Source organism: Motacilla alba, chromosome 5 (assembly GCF_015832195.1).
Source record: "Motacilla alba alba isolate MOTALB_02 chromosome 5, Motacilla_alba_V1.0_pri, whole genome shotgun sequence".
NCBI lineage: Eukaryota > Metazoa > Chordata > Aves > Passeriformes > Motacillidae > Motacilla > Motacilla alba.
The window spans coordinates 61,557,932-61,573,006 of record NC_052020.1 but is presented as its reverse complement, the minus strand read 5'-3'; the positions used below and the strand labels follow the sequence as shown (position 1 = coordinate 61,573,006).

General features: G+C 53.1%; 1 protein-coding gene across 2 annotated transcripts; it reads right to left on the bottom strand.

Moving 5' to 3' along the window:
• Window positions 1-814: 814 nt before the first annotated feature.
• On the bottom strand, window positions 815-14,954 carry KLHL28 (kelch like family member 28). Of its 2 annotated transcripts, none has more exons than XM_038138051.1 (6): window positions 14,881-14,954; window positions 12,264-12,611; window positions 10,416-10,966; window positions 6,108-6,551; window positions 2,589-2,797; window positions 815-1,824 (listed from the first exon to the last, which is right to left on the bottom strand). In XM_038138051.1, the coding sequence occupies exons 2-6, from the start codon at window positions 12,609-12,611 to the stop codon at window positions 1,661-1,663; spliced, it is 1,716 nt and encodes a 571-aa protein (XP_037993979.1). In that variant the 5' UTR covers window positions 14,881-14,954; the 3' UTR covers window positions 815-1,660. The 2 variants fall into 2 exon arrangements, with proteins under 2 accessions (XP_037993979.1, XP_037993980.1); XM_038138052.1 differs by having other exon boundaries at window positions 12,264-12,643; window positions 14,881-14,929.
• Window positions 14,955-15,075: the final 121 nt, after the last annotated feature.

The following is a 15,075-nucleotide window of genomic DNA, read 5'->3' as shown; positions in this document are numbered from 1 at the left end:
CTGGCACTGGGATGAACCCCTGGGGGTCAAATTAACAATTCCAGCATTTTCAATGCAGTTTCTCTTATTCACATTTCAAGTCCTGCTCAGTTCCACCAAATCCGAAGGAGTCCTGCAGGATTTTATGGTCTGAATGATGGTTTATGGTGGAACACCCTCCTGGACTGGCGAAATTCCAGTGACTGGAATGGAAGAACTGGAGCAGCCCTGGCTGCAACCAGCTCTGCAGGAGTTGAGGGTAAATCCAGAGCACTCAGCCCTGCCCATTTAGCAAAACCATAAGAAAAGGGCTTTTAAAGCAGCTACTTCAAATATTACTGCACCTTTCAAAACAACACTGTGTAGGCTCAGAAAACAAACACCAAACATGTTAAAATAAAGGGAAGGGAAGCTCTGGAGGCAGCCACCACAGAAATGTAAGGTAATTGAGATCAGAAGACAACCCAAAGTGTGCTAAATTAGTTAATTCCATTTTAAATGATGGTCATAACCCACAGCATCACTTTCTCTCTCTCTGGCCCAGTTTTCCCTGAGCTCAGGGCTGTGTGACTAACCCAGTGGCACTGGGGTTAACCCCAGGACCTGCCCCTGAGCAGGACACACGTTTGGGATGAGCCCTGCCTGAACTCCCTGCACCGCTGTGAAAGGCAGAACGGCCTGAAGAACCCCAGCTGGCATCTCCCCGTTTGTGAGAACAGGAATAAATCTGAAATCCCCCCCTCAACACCCAGGAGGGAGCTCATTCCACAGGCGGTGAGGCTGCGGAGCTGCAGGGACACGGGGGGATGAAGCAAAGAAGAAACCAAACCAGTGGAACAATCCAAACATGCTTTATGCACCGAAATCAGGAACAGCCTCGGGGGTACCCCTACATTTAGCACCATTGTGAGATGGGAACACTCAGAGGAAGCAATCACACAGTCCTTGGAAAAAGGGGAACACGGACACGAGCGCTTGGGATGGGATGGGATGGGATGGGATGGGATGGGATGGGATGGGAGGTTTTGTTGGGTATCATGCTAGGAATGATGCTGCTGGGATCTCTCCTGGCATTCCAACTGAAAGCACACAGCAGGATGAAGTCAGTTCATCTAGCACTCGTTTCTTCACGAGCAGAAAACAGAAGGGAAGAGTTAAAAATGCAAATTCTCTTCGTCAGATCCAAAAATGTCCCGAGGAGGCAACAAATTTGCCTTGTAAATGTCTCCAAGGATCATCCCAGCCCTCCTACCAGGAAGCAGGTGACAAAGGAGAGTACAGGCAACATCCTATGGCATTTATTATGTACAAACCTTGAGATACAGAAACAAGGCAGCCCTTGAGTTACCGGTCATAAAAAACCCCGTGAAGCACTGGCAGCGTCCCGGCGCGCAGCCACCGGCAGGGCTCGGCCCCGCGCTCGCCCCGCACGCTCCGCCACTGCCCCAGCACGGGAGCTCCGTCCCGGAGGAGGGGGAGACAGAAGCTCTGGAAAGGGTCGGACGGACGCATTTCCAACCGGATCGCGGCTCTCTCCCGCATCCACAGCCACCGGCAGGGCGCCGAACCCAGCCGGACTCCCGGTGAGCTCCCGCAGCGCCGGAGGATCCGGGCAGGAGCGGATCCCGATCCCTCCCGGCTCCCGGGCCGGGCTCGGCTCCGGCCGCCCCGAGGGTCAGCCTCAGAGGGCCGTGAGGCCGAAGTTGCAGCGGCAGTACATCATCCCCGCCGAGTCCAGCCACGAGTCCGAGATGGGCTCGTACCTCTGCACCGTGTTCAGGTAGGAGGAGCCCGAGTGCCCGCCCACCACGTACAGGTGGTTATCGATCACCGCCGCCCCCACGCCTGCGGAGAAAGGAGCGCCATCAAACCCTGCGGGGAGCGCCGGGGCTTCGTCCCCTCCCGGAGCCACCCCCAGAGTCCTCCCGGGCTACAGAAAAGGGCTGTGAACGAGGAGCCCTCCCTGTTCGGCTCTGACACTCCTTTTGTACTGCTCATCCTTTCCTACAATAAAACAGCCTCCCTGTGTGCCAGTGCCCCATCAGGGAGACCGTGGGACAGAACCACGGAATGTCCTGAGCTGGAGGGACCCACAGGATCATCCCAGCCCCGTCCCACCCAGACCCCCAACAACCCCACCCTGGGCATCCCTGGAGCGCTGCCCAAACCCTCCTGGAGCTCTGGCAGCCTCGGGGCCGTGCCCATTCCTTGGGGAGCTGTTCCAGTGCTGATCCACCCTCTGGGAGAGGAGCCTTTCCTGACTCCAGTCTGAGCCTGCCTGGCCCAGCCCCAGCTGCCCCCTGAGCCCTGTCCCAGGGAGCAGAGATGGGAGCTGCAGCACAACCCTGCACCCCTGAGTCTCCACACCCAATAAAATCCAACAGAACAGTGAGCCCAGAACTGCTGCAACTCACCACTGAAAAAACAGGAGGTAGAGTAGAATTACTACTTCCTATAATTTCTGTTCCAGCTCAGCATGAATAAACTGAACTCGGAGAAATCAAGATCCTTTCACGGAGTGCTGAAGTGTCCCTCACCCACAGATGGAGTCCCTGCCACTCTCCCTGCAGGTTTTACCGGCTCAGAGGTTCCCCTCTGCCATGTCCCACCTGTCCTGGGCTCCTTCATGGGCCGGCACACCGTCCACTGGTTCTGGTGGGGGTCGTACCTCTCGATGCTGGACAGGTGGGACACCCCATTGTGTCCCCCCACCACGAAGATGAAGCCCAGCATGACCCCCACCCCAAAGTTTATCCGTTTGTCAGCCATGGAGGCCACGGTCTCCCAGGAGTTCTTGCTCGGGTCGTAACGTTCCATGCTGCAAGGCAAGCACAGCTGTGAGCGTGGGAGCTGGGATGGGATCCACTCCTGGAGTGGCACAGGCACAGCTGTGAGCGTGGGAGCTGGGATGGGATCCACTCCTGGAGGGGCACAGGCACAGCTGTGAGTTTGGGATGGGATGGGATCCACTCCTGGAGGGGCACAGGCACAGCTGTGAGCTCAGGATCTCAGGATGGGATTCACTCCTGGAGTGGCACAGGCACAGCTGTGAGCATGGGAGCTGGGCTGGGATCCACTCCTGGAGTGGCACAGGCACAGCTGTGAGCTCAGGATGGGATGGGATCCACTCCTGGAGGGGCACAGGCACAGCTGTGAGTTTGGGATGGGATGGGATCCACTCCTGGAGGGGCACAGGCACAGCTGTGAGCTCAGGATGGGATGGGATCCACTCCTGGAGTGGCACAGGCACAGCTGTGAGCCTGGGATGGGATCCACTCCTGGAGTGGCACAGGCACAGCTGTGAGCCTGGGATGGGATCCACTCCTGGAGTGGCACAGGCACAGCTGTGAGTTTGGGATCTGGGCTGGGATCCACTCCTGGAGGGGCACAGGCACAGCTGTGAGCTCAGGATCTGGGATGGGATCCACTCCTGGAGGGGCACAGGCACAGCTGTGAGCTCAGGATCTCAGGATGGGATTCACTCCTGGAGGGGCACAGGCACAGCTGTGAGCTCAGGATGGGATGGGATCCACTCCTGGAGTGGCACGGGCACAGCTGTGAGCTCAGGATGGGATGGGATCCACTCCTGGAGTGGCACGGGCACAGCTGGCTCTGCCAGGCAGAATTAGCACCCAGGAATAATGGAACACAGAGGAAAGGGCTGGAGCTGATGACAAATTCCATGGTGTAGCTGCTAGGTACAACCCAACAGCAGCACCAGAAGTTCTGTTATCACCTGGGAAGCATCAATCACATCCCAGGGCACTTCCACAACCAAAGCAGCCCAACAGTGCTGCCAAAATTCAGTTTTAACCCATTTTTAGAATATATTCGGTCAAGGGTTGGGCTCAACGATCTCAAAAGCCTTTCCATCCCAACTGGCTCTGTGGCATTGCCCCCTGGCACAGCAGCTGCTTCAGCCTCTCCCATGTCCTCCCTGTCCTGGATCTTCAGGACACAGCCTGAAACCAAGAGGCTCCTCAGAGCTGAAAGCTCCTTCAGGATGTCTGGTGTGATTTTTTTAAAATAAGAATTTAAAATGTATATCACATAAATAGCAATCTATTAAAATAATATAATAATCTATTAAAATAATATAATAATCTACTAAAATAATATAATAATCTTTTAAAATAAAAATGTTATGGGAAACTGAACACGATGCAGAGCTGAAGTGTATTTCTTTGGCTACACAGCAAATCCAAAATTACCTTGAGGTTGGCCTGAAAATAACATTCAGAGAGAAAAAGCATGTGGAGAGTGTGTTTATATTCCTCAGGAAAAGCTCAAAAGAGGCTGCTGATCAAACCACTGAGGGCAGGAGAGAGTTCAGGATCAAAGGCAAATGAATTCTCATCGTTATTAATATTTTTGATCACTGTACAGATGGTCAGTCATTACCACACTCACAGCTCAGAGCTGTTCCTGCCCAAGCACAGAGGGGCAGGGAAAAGGGGAAGAGGAGAGCAGCAGCAGCAGCAGAGAGTTTGGAAAGGGGGTTCATTACCCAGGGTGAGCTTGATTTACTGCCAGAGCCTGGAGGAGCCTGGTGCTGCGTGGCATGGCTTAGTACTCACCCCTCCAATCACAAATAAAACCAGAATTATTCACAGAATATGGAACACCCCGAGTAAGAAGCATCAAGGAGTCCGAGGATCCTTTTCCTAATAGAAAGAAGAACCTTCTCCTAAAAGAAGAACCCAAAAGAAGAACCTTTTCCTAAAAGAAGAACCCAAAAGAAGAACCTTTTCCTAAAAGAACCACCTAAAAGAAGAACCTTTTCCTAAAAGAACCCAAAAGAAGAACCTTTTCCCAATATCCAGCCCAAACCTCCCCTGACTCAGCCTGAAGTATCACGAGTCAGTGCAATTCATCACTACAGCTCTGGTGCCAGCCTGTTGAACAATCACCGTGTCCCTCCCTAGGAGCAAGGGTTTCATTCCTTACTCAGCTCTTACACTTGCAGTTTATTATTCTGCTTCCTGGAGGGACATTCAGCTGATTTGTTCCCATTTCAACGATGGAAAATGATTCCTTTGGATAACTGGATGTCCCTGGACATCCACAGGGAACAGAGGAGTTAAAGAGCACGGTGGTACCAGGAAAACTCCTTGGGAATGCAAGGCCTGAAGCAGCCCCTGGAGCCAGACCAGTAGTGGCCATCCTCAACTCTGCTGTGAGCAGTACTCCAATTCCACATCCCCTCAGAGTTCTGTATTTATTTTGTGTGTCTTGAGCATTGGAAAACTCCAACACACCTCCAATCAGGGCTCTGGAGGTAAAACTCAGCACCCACCCTCAGATTTTGCAGGCTCGAGCCCCAAGGCTCAGTAAAGTGCAGGCATGTCTTTGTTTTTACCTTTTTGGTAAAAGCACCTCTTAGGTGATCTAAAAAGGGGCCCAAACAAGGTGGAACACACAAAGTGGAATAAAAATAGAGATTTCCCTTTTGACTGACGGGACTGGTGTGACAGAGCAGGGATTAATGAGGCCCAGGATCTGCTGGAGATTATTCAATTGGCTGCCCAGGTGGGCACAGGGTCATCCCAGCACGCAGGGGGGCAGGACAAGGATTAATGAGGCTGCCCATGGAGTTTGCTGGTGCCCAGGCGGGTCACCCCAGCACATCCCTGTTCATGTGGGCAGGGGAAGGATTCATGAGCCTACCCAGGATGTTCTGGTGATGCCCAGGTGGGTCACCCCAGCACGTACCTGCTCATGTGGGCAGGGGAAGGATTAATGAGCCTGCCCAGGGTGTTTTGGTGGTGCCCAGGTGGGCACAGGTCACCCCCAGCACATCCCTGTTCATGTGGGCAGGGGAAGGATTAATGAGCCTGCCCAGGGTGTTTTGGTGGTGCCCAGGTGGGCACAGGGTCACTCCAGCACATCCCTGTTCATGTGGGCAGGGGAATGACGTAAAAGGCTGCCCATGGGGTTGCTGGTGCCCAGGTGGGTCACCCCAGCACGTACCTGCTCATGTGGGCAGGGGAATGATGTAAAACACTGCCCCACGGGGTTGCTGGTGCCCAGGTGGGCACAGGTGACCCCAGCACGTACCTGTTCATGTGGGCAGGGGAAGGATTCATAAGGCTGCCCAGGACGTTTTGGTGGGTCACCCCAGCACGTACCTGTTCATGTGGGCAGGCCCATAGCCCCCGATGGCATAGATCATGCCGTCCAGCACGGCGGCGGCGAAGCAGCTCCGTGTCCTGCTCATGGGGGCCACCAGCTGCCACTCCTTGACCTTGGGCATGTACTTCTCCACGCTCCTCAGGTAGGACTGGCCGTCGTAGCCGCCCAGGGCGTAGAGCTCCCCGGCCAGCACGGCCACGCCCAGCGTGCTGCGGCTCTCGAACATCCTCTCCAGGGAGCTCCAGGTGTTGGTGTCGGGGTCCCAGCACTCCACCGAGCTCTCGTGCTTCCTGTAGCTGATGCCCTGGCACACGTGGGTGGCGATGCCCCCCACCACGTACATCTTCTGCTCCAGCACGCACACCCCGAACTCGTAGCGGGGGATGCTCAGAGGGGCCAGCCCGATCCACGAGTCGTTCTGCGGGAAGTACATCTCCATGCTGCGGGGGAAACACGGAGCAAAGTGAGGACTGGAACAGCTGAAAACGTGCCCCAAAGGGAGGGGAAAACACACCAAAAAAAACCCCAAACCAGCCACAGAAACAGAGAGAGAAAAGCAAATTAGAGAGAGGGAAGCACGCATCTGTATTTACAAATACGCAGTTAGAAACTACAGCCAGCAGTTTATAGATGGGTATTTATGTGCACTCTGTAATTTAAACAAGATTTCCACGTAGCACAAACTAACCTGAAAAATACATCTTTAAAACAGCTTATTTCTTTTAAACAGCATTCTAAACCCTAACTCTAAACCCTAAAATACCATTTTCTTTGAATTATACTCAGTGTGAGAACACGGTGGGCCTAGCTTGCCCCATATAAAGTCTGGCCAATCTACCTCAATAGTTTAATTAATAAATTAGCTAAATAATTAAGAGGCTATCTGGTACAGAGGAAACATGATCTGTTCAAAAACCATACAGGAACGTGAGGCCCCCAGAGAGCTGACAGGCACTAAGAGCCCAGAAACAGGAGCTGCTGAAACACCAGAGAACAGAGATGAAAAATATCCTAAGTCATTTTGTTATTATGAAGCATAATTCAAATATTGAAAAAAAATTTAAAATAATCCAAATTACACTGGGAGGCTACATTTTTATAACCACTGAAGAAGGTGGGAAAGCAGCAGAGCTGAAGAATATCAGAGAATGACTTTATTCACTCAAACATTTTTTTATGAAGCACAAAACTCCCTTTACTTTTTAAGTCTATAAACCAAACAATTCCCAGCCCTGACATCTGGTTTAATATCAGGGACTATCCCTGGGAAAATTAACTTGAAGTGACTTTGATACCTCTGAACCCAGGGAGAACACCCAGCTCTCCCCAGGCTTTCACATGCGATTCTCTGAGCCAGCACAGAACTGTGCCAGCAAAGGAGATCCCAGAATCTGCTCCAGAATCCAGCTGTGGAACCAGTTCAGGCAGCCTGCCTGGGCACAGGGAACGCTCCCGGGGCTGCTCAGGGCACACTGAACATCAAAGCTGTCAGTGGAAGCAGAAATGGCTAAATGGATATTAGTGTATGAACAGCCCACACGCAGTTTAACCAGCTCTGGGAATGTTAGTCCCATGTTCTAAGCACACCCAGCTTGGGACATAAAGCTGTTTTCCTCTCTTTGTGTTCCTTCTGCTGCCAGGAGCAGCCTCGGGGACACTCCAGGAACTGAGGAGGCTGACTCTGGAATGCAGTGAAGGAGGAGGGGCACGCACCTGTCCCTGCCTGCACAGCCACCCGCCCGCATGGGATTAAAGCCACCACCACACCATGGGCCAGGACTGCTCCAGGAATCCCAGGATCACTGGGGCTGGAAAAGAGCTCCAAGGTCAGAGCCCAGCTGTGCCCAGTGCCCACCCTGTCCCCAGCCCAGAGCTCTCAGTGCCACCTCCAGGAATCCCTTGGGCACCTCCAGGGATGGGCACTCCAGAGGACAGATACTCATGGAATCATGGAATCGTGAAGGTTGGAAAAGACCTCAAAGTTCATCCAACCATTGCCCTGCCCTGCCAAGGCCACCACTGCCCCGTGTCCCCAGATGCCACACCCACAGGGATTGAAATCCCTCCAAGGTTGGGGACTCCACCCTGTACCTGTGCCAGGGCTGGGGAACCTTTTAGGGAAGAAATTTTCCCAAATATCCAATCTAAACACCACGGAATCACTGAGCTTGGAAAAGAGCTCCAAGATCAGAGTCCCAGCTGTGCCCAGTGCCCACCCTGTCCCCAGCCCAGAGCTCTGAGTGCCACCTCCAGGGGACACCTGCAGGGATGGGCACTCCAACCCTCCCTGGGCAGCCACTTCCATTTTTTTCCTTGAAACAATTCCTCCTGCAAATATCCTATAACCCCTCAGCACAGACAGGCAGAACTCAGATCCATCCTTCTCTCCTGGATGGAAAAATCCAACAATTCATTCCCAAAATTCGGGAATGGCAGCCACTAAACAACACAGGACAGCTGCTGGGGAGACAATTCCTGCTTCCAGAGAGGGACTTTTAGTCCTCAATCACATCCCAGCATCAACAATGCAATGGGAAAACTGGACTGAAACCCAAGCTGGCATTACTGAGGCATGTTCAGATTAGATTGGATATTCCATCAAAATCAGCCCAAAAATCTTATCAAAATCTGATCAAACTGAGCCCCGAGCTGTAACTCTCAGGTAGAATTTTCCATGGGGAAATTCCTGCTGGGCCCACCCTGAGCTGCCCTGGCCCAGCCTGAGGCCGTTCCCTCTGCTCCTGTCCCTGTTCCCTGGAGCAGAGCCCGACCCCCCCGGCTGTGCCCTCCTGGCAGGAGCTGTGCAGAGCCACAAGGGCCCCCCGAGCCTCCTTTATTCCCCTTCCCTCTGCTCTGATTAAGTCCATTTTAATTCCAAGGATTTTTGAATTATCAGCAAGCAGAGTTGTCAGACAGCAAGTTAATTTTTATGATTTGTTTGTAATAATAACAAATCGGGGGAAAATAAAGTAAAATGAAAATACCTGGAAGGAAAAATAAGAAGTGTACAGACTTAATGAACCACCTTATTAACTCAATCGACAGAATGAAAACTATTCCAGAGCTTTTTTTGTTTGCACAAACAAATGTCTGGCACAAACAAAACCCCCTAACACTGCAAATTACTCATGAAACACAAAACCATTTTGAACTTGGGGCTCATCCTTGTTAAAAGAAACCTGCTGGAGAGTTTTTATGGAGAAACTCGGGGCTCATTCTGGTTAAAAAAAGGAAACCTGCTGAAGAGTTTCCATGGAGGAACTTGGGGTTCGTCCTTGTTTAGAAAGACCTGCTGGAGAGTTTTGTGGAGGAACTTGGGGTTCATCCTTGTTAAAGAAAACCTGCTGGAGAGTTTTTATGGAGGAACCTGGGGCTCATCCTGGTTAAAAAAAAAAGAAAATCTGCTGGAGAATTTTTATGAAGGAATTTGGGGCTCATGCTGGTTAAAAAAACCGCTGGAGAGTTTTTATGGAGGAACTTGGGGCTCATCCTTGTTAAAAAAAATAAAATCTGCTGGAGAGTTTTTATGGGGGAACTTGGGGCTCATCCTTGTTGAAAGAAACTTGCTGAAGAGTTTTTGTGGAGGAATTTGGGGCTCATGCTGGTTAAAAAAAACTGCTGGAGAGTTTTTATGGAAGAACTTAGGGCTCATCCTTGTTAAAAAAAACTGCTGGGGAGTTTCTATGGAGGAACTTGGGTTTCATCCTTGTTAAAAAAAAAGAAAACCTGCTGGAGAGTTTTTATGGAGAAACTTGGGGCTCATCCTTGTTAAAAAACAAACCTGCTGGAGAGTTTTTATGGAGGAACCTGGGGCTCATCCTTACTAAAAAAAAAATGCTGGTGAGTTTTTATAGAGAAATTTGGGGTTCATCCTTGTTAAAAAAAAAACTGCTAGAGGGTTTTTATGGAGAAACTCGGGGCTCATCTTTGTTAAAGAAAACCTGCTGGAGAGTTTCTATGGAGGAACTTGGGGTTCATCTTTGTTAAAGAAAACCTGCTGGAGAGTTTCTATGGAGGAACTTGGGGTTCATCTTTGTTAAAGAAAACCTGCTGGAGAGTTTCTATGGAGGAACTTGGGGTTCATCTTTGTTAAAGAAAACCTGCTGGAGAGTTTCTATGGAGGAACTTGGGGTTCATCTTTGTTAAAGAAAACCTGCTGGAGAGTTTCTATGGAGGAAAAGAACAACCACACCCCGCAAACTCTGCTGGGACTCCCAGATCTCTTCCACCCCCAGGGACCGGGGGATCCCAGCTCCCACGTGCCCTGCCCGGGGTGCCAGGCAGCGCCCAGGGCTGCTCCTCACCTCTCCAGGCAGGCGAAGAGCCCGGCCTTGCCCCCCACGGCGCAGAGCACCTTGGGCGCGCAGCGGGGCCGCGTCAGCAGCACGCTCTGGTGGGACAGTCTGTGCTCGGGCATGAAGTGGTACTTGAGGGCCTCGTTGAGCAGGTGCTTGCAGGTGTGGTCGTCCCGGATCAGGTGGTTGGCCTCGTAGAGGCGCGTGAGGAACTTGACGCTGAGCAGGGGCAGGCGCACGCAGTGCAGCAGCTGCGCCAGGTGCTTCTGGCGCTCCTGCACGTCGTACTTGACCCAGGACTCCAGGGCGTAGAACACCGTCTCCTCCGTCAGCACGTTCAGGCAGTCGCTGGACACGATCTCGTCCAGCTCCGAGTGCGTCAGCTCGAAGAACTCCTCGGTCTGGCACACGTCCTCGAAGTTCTGGCAGATGAACTTGTTGGCGGCCAGGTAGAGCTCGTGGCAGCCGTAGGTCTCGGCGAAGCGCGAGATGCCGATGCAATTGCCGGGGTCCAGCTGGCTCTCCAGGAAGGCGCAGCACTCCTTGACCACCAGCTTGACCTGCATTGGAAATTAAAGGCAACTCCGGTGAGGGGAGAGAGGATGATGCATCTGACTCTGGCCTATTAGAAGGTGAATTAATTACTGTATTATATTATATGCGTTGCATCTGAATTGAATCTGCCGTGCGCCCACCCTGCACACAACTGCACTCATCCCTTGACCCCCGGTGACTGGCAGCTGACAGTCCACACACACACACATGGCCCTGACAGGCCAAGGGAACAAACCAGCTTCACTCTGGATAAACAATCTCTACATGGCATTCTGCTTTGCAATTCCATACTGCATTGTGTGCAGTTCTGGCCCCTCAGTTTAGGAAGGACGTTTGAGTGCGTCCAGAGGAGGGAACAAGGCTGGTGAGGGGCTTGCAACACAAGCCCTGTGAGGAACGTTTGAAGGAGCTGGGGTTGTTTAGCCTGGAGAAGAGGAGGCTTACAGGTGACCTTATTGCTCTCTGCAGCTTCCTGAGGGGAGGCTGTGCACAGGTGGGGTTGGTCTCCTCCACCGGGCAGCACTGGCAGAACAAGAGGACACAGTCTCTACGTGTCAGGGAAGGTATAGGTTGGATATTAGGAAAAGTTTTTCAAAGAATAATAAAGTAATGGCATTGTCTTCCCAGGGAGGTGGTAAAATCACCATCTCTGGATGTGTTTAAAAACAGACTGGACGTGGCACTTGGTGCTATAGTCTAGTTGAGGTGTTAGGGCACAGGTTGGACTTGATAATCTTATGTCACAGACATATTTATAAAAATCCTTTTGCCAGGATTTTCTTCTCCTGAGAAGCTGAGGAGCCTCAGGAAGGAAATGTAACCAATGACTCTCTGCTGCTGTGGGATGCAACAGGTGCTGCCTTGGTTGGTCCGTGGGAGGTGTTTCTAATTAATGACCAATCAAGGATGCAGCTGGCTCAGACTCTGCTCAGTCACAGCCTTTGTTATTCATTCCTTTCTGTTCCTGTCCAGCCTTCTGATGCATCTTTCTCTCTATTCTTTTAGTATAGTTTTAATATAGCATTTTAATATAATATATATCACAATATAATAAATCAGCCTTCTGAGACACGGAGTCAAGATTCTCCTCTCTTCCCTCGTCCTGGGAGCCCTGCAAATCCAACAACCCTAGAGGTCTCTTCCAACCTCATTATTCCGTGATCCTACTCTGGCACAACAAGCGCTAAGAACCGCGTTTCCCCTTTCTCTGAGCTTCAGAGAGGGAATCTCAGAAGCCCTCGGGAAGAGCAGTGCCTTGCTCTCTGTGCGAAGAGCAGGGCAGCAGCAGCAGCAGCAGCAGACCTGCAGCAGGTTGGCGGCGGGCAGCAGCGACTCCACGGTGTCCTGCGAGATGAAGACGGTGCCGGTGTAGGCGTACTCCACGATGGCCTGCAGCGCCGCCTCGTCCACGCACTGGAACTCCACCTCGGCGTTCTCCTTCTCCGACAGGTTCCCCGTGAACATGGCCTTGAAGTAGGGGCTGATGCTGGCCAGCACCACCTTGTGCGCGTGGATCTTGGCCTCGCCCACGCGCAGCACCACGTCGCACAGCTCGCGCTGCTGCCGCAGCAGGTTGAGGCCCTGCAGGAGCTGCTCCGAGTGCAGCGGGGTCAGCTTGGCCAGCAGGAACGGCGGCGACGACGGGTCCATCTGGGACAAACACGGTTCAGGAGCTGTCACTGCTGTCACACAGAACGCTTAAGAGGTATTTTTGCACCTCGGCTTTTAACTTAATGAGGTTTCTTACTCCCCAGTTCCCTTCTCCACCCTCACCTGCTGCACTTTTTCGTGCAAGTTAAATCCAGGACCTTCAAATGTTCATCAATAGTCTATGCTAGATTCAACTCTCAATTAAGAAAACCCAGAACCATCACTTTTTTGTTGTTCTGGAGTAAAATATCCATGATCTGATTGTTGGGGTGCCTGTGCAGGGCCAGCAGCTGGACTGATGATCCCTGTGGATCCCTTCCCACTCAGGATATTCTGACTCTACATCGAGGGTTTGAGAGAACCGAGCAGTGGCTGAACTAGAAACAAGCACAGGTAACTAAAGAATACAACTGGCTTATTTGAGACCAAGTTTTAAATGTTCTTCAACTCCTTTAGTTCAGTTCAATTCCTGCACTAAACTCCTTTTGTTCAGCTCCCTGCCTGCTCAGTGCTCCCGGGGAGCAGCCCAGGCCTGCTGTGCCTTTCTCTGGCAGGGAGCAGCTTCCCATTCCCATTCCCTCTGCCAGCCACCCCCACAGAGCCCGTGGGGCTGGAGCAGATTCCTGTGGATGCACAGAGGGGCACGGGAGGAAGGGGAGACCCTCACCTCACCCTGTGGCTCCCACCGTGCCAGGAAATCCCTGCTGGGACGGGCGCAGGCTCTGCAGAGCTCAGAGCTGCCCGGGCGAGCAGGGGGACAGGCTGAGCGCCTGGAACTCCCAGCACCTGGAATCCTCAGCTCTGGCAGCTGCCCACGCTCCCCAGGAGTGCAGAATCCTCACTCCCCCACGCCCCGTGCACATCGTGACACCAAGCCCTCGGGTAGCTGCCCCAACTGGAGGCACCTGCTCTAATTGCAGCTCCCTGAGCACTGCCAGGCTGCAGCAGCCTTTGTTCAGCCCCCAGAGCTGCACTGCTGGGAGGTGGGGAGGGCAGGGATGTGTCAGGATCCTGGGCACGGGGAAAGAATCCCATTGTTCTCCAGGGAACAGCCCCCCGCTCCTGAGCAGAGCAGCCTCTGATTTGCTAAACGATCTCTGCAAGATCTGGCTTCTTTTGTCTTCACAATAAGTTCATCATTCGCACAGCTCCTCGAGTGACACCTCGCTTGCAGGTGAGCCCACTTAGAAGTGCTTAATTGGAAATAATCAAATGGGCTGCCAACGTTCAAATGCAGAGTACAATAGCAGTGACAGGGGAGGGAAGGGGCTGAGAAACCTCTTACCCACGGAGATAAATAAGCTCCCCTATTACCACTCTTCACTGGCAAAAATAACTGAAAGAAACTAATTTAAGCACATCTGCAAAAGGCAGGATCGTAAAACAATGTTTTCCCTACCACAGTTTTGCAGCACAAATGATACATGGAAGAATATAAAACATTTAAAATAACAAAAAAAGCTGTCCAGCAGCTAAAAGAATGTATTCCCCTTCTGCGTTTGTGTTCAGCTCCTAATTTGATCATGCAAACACACAAAAAGCAGGAAACACAAGGCACCACCACATGAAAAAGGAGTGGTCCCAGTTCAGCTGCAGAACCTGCCAGAACACCTATAAATAACCACATTTAAGGGATCCTGCACCAATAAACTTCGTGTGCCTCGCTGGTAGAACCTCCCACCCCCCTGCACGGCCAGGCTCACCCACACCACGGTCTTGCTGTTATTTATTTCATTTATTAGCAAGAAATCAGCTGCTGGAACGTGAAGCAGCCCTGGAATTGCATCCCGGCCCAGCGATCCGTGCTCGGGACACCCAACAGCCACGGCCGGGCTCCGGGCTGTCACATCCTTCCAGCCTGGGGCTCAAACTTATCCCCAACCGCAGCACGGACTGCAAACACCGAGGTTAACGCAGGAGTCCCTGCTCTGGGTCCCGGTGTCTGTGCCCAGGCTCCCTTATAGCTCACACCGCTCCCGGACCCGGTGTCTGTGCCCAGGCTCTCTTCCAGCCCACACCGATCCAGGTCCCGGTGTCCGTGCCCAGGCTCCCTCCCAGCTCACACCGCTCCGGGTCCCGGTGTCCGTGCCCAGGCTCCCTCCCAGCCCACACCGCTCCGGGTTCCTGCGGCTCCGCCACTCTCCCGGTGCCGGCCGGGCCCCCCACGCAGCCGCTCCCGGCGCATTCTCCCGCCGCCCGGGCACACGGCAGGGCCGGGAGGCGGCCCGGCGGCGGTGTCCGGGCGTGTCCCGGGCGGTGCCGCTCTCACCTGTGCCGGGGTGCCCCGGGCCCGGCCCGGCCGCGCCGCCGCCTCGCTCCGCCGCTCCGCCGCCGCCCGCTCCGTCACTTCCGGCCGCCCCGCCCCGCGCGCCCGCCAATCAACGGCCGCGCCGCCGCGCACACCCACACCCGCCGGCCCCCGGGCGGTACCACAGCGCGCACCGCGCGGGGGGCACGCCGCGCT

Excerpts from the sequence above, each read along its gene's own strand:
- KLHL28 (XM_038138051.1), bottom strand. The coding sequence starts at position 12,611 with ATGGACCCGTCGTCGCCGCCGTTCCTGCTGGCCAAGCTGACCCCGCTG. Across the intron at positions 2,798-6,107 it reads GGGCCTGCCCACATGAACAG|CATGGAACGTTACGACCCGA; the intron begins GTACGTGCTGGG and ends CTTGCCTTGCAG. Across the intron at positions 1,825-2,588 it reads CATGAAGGAGCCCAGGACAG|GCGTGGGGGCGGCGGTGATC; the intron begins GTGGGACATGGC and ends CTTTCTCCGCAG.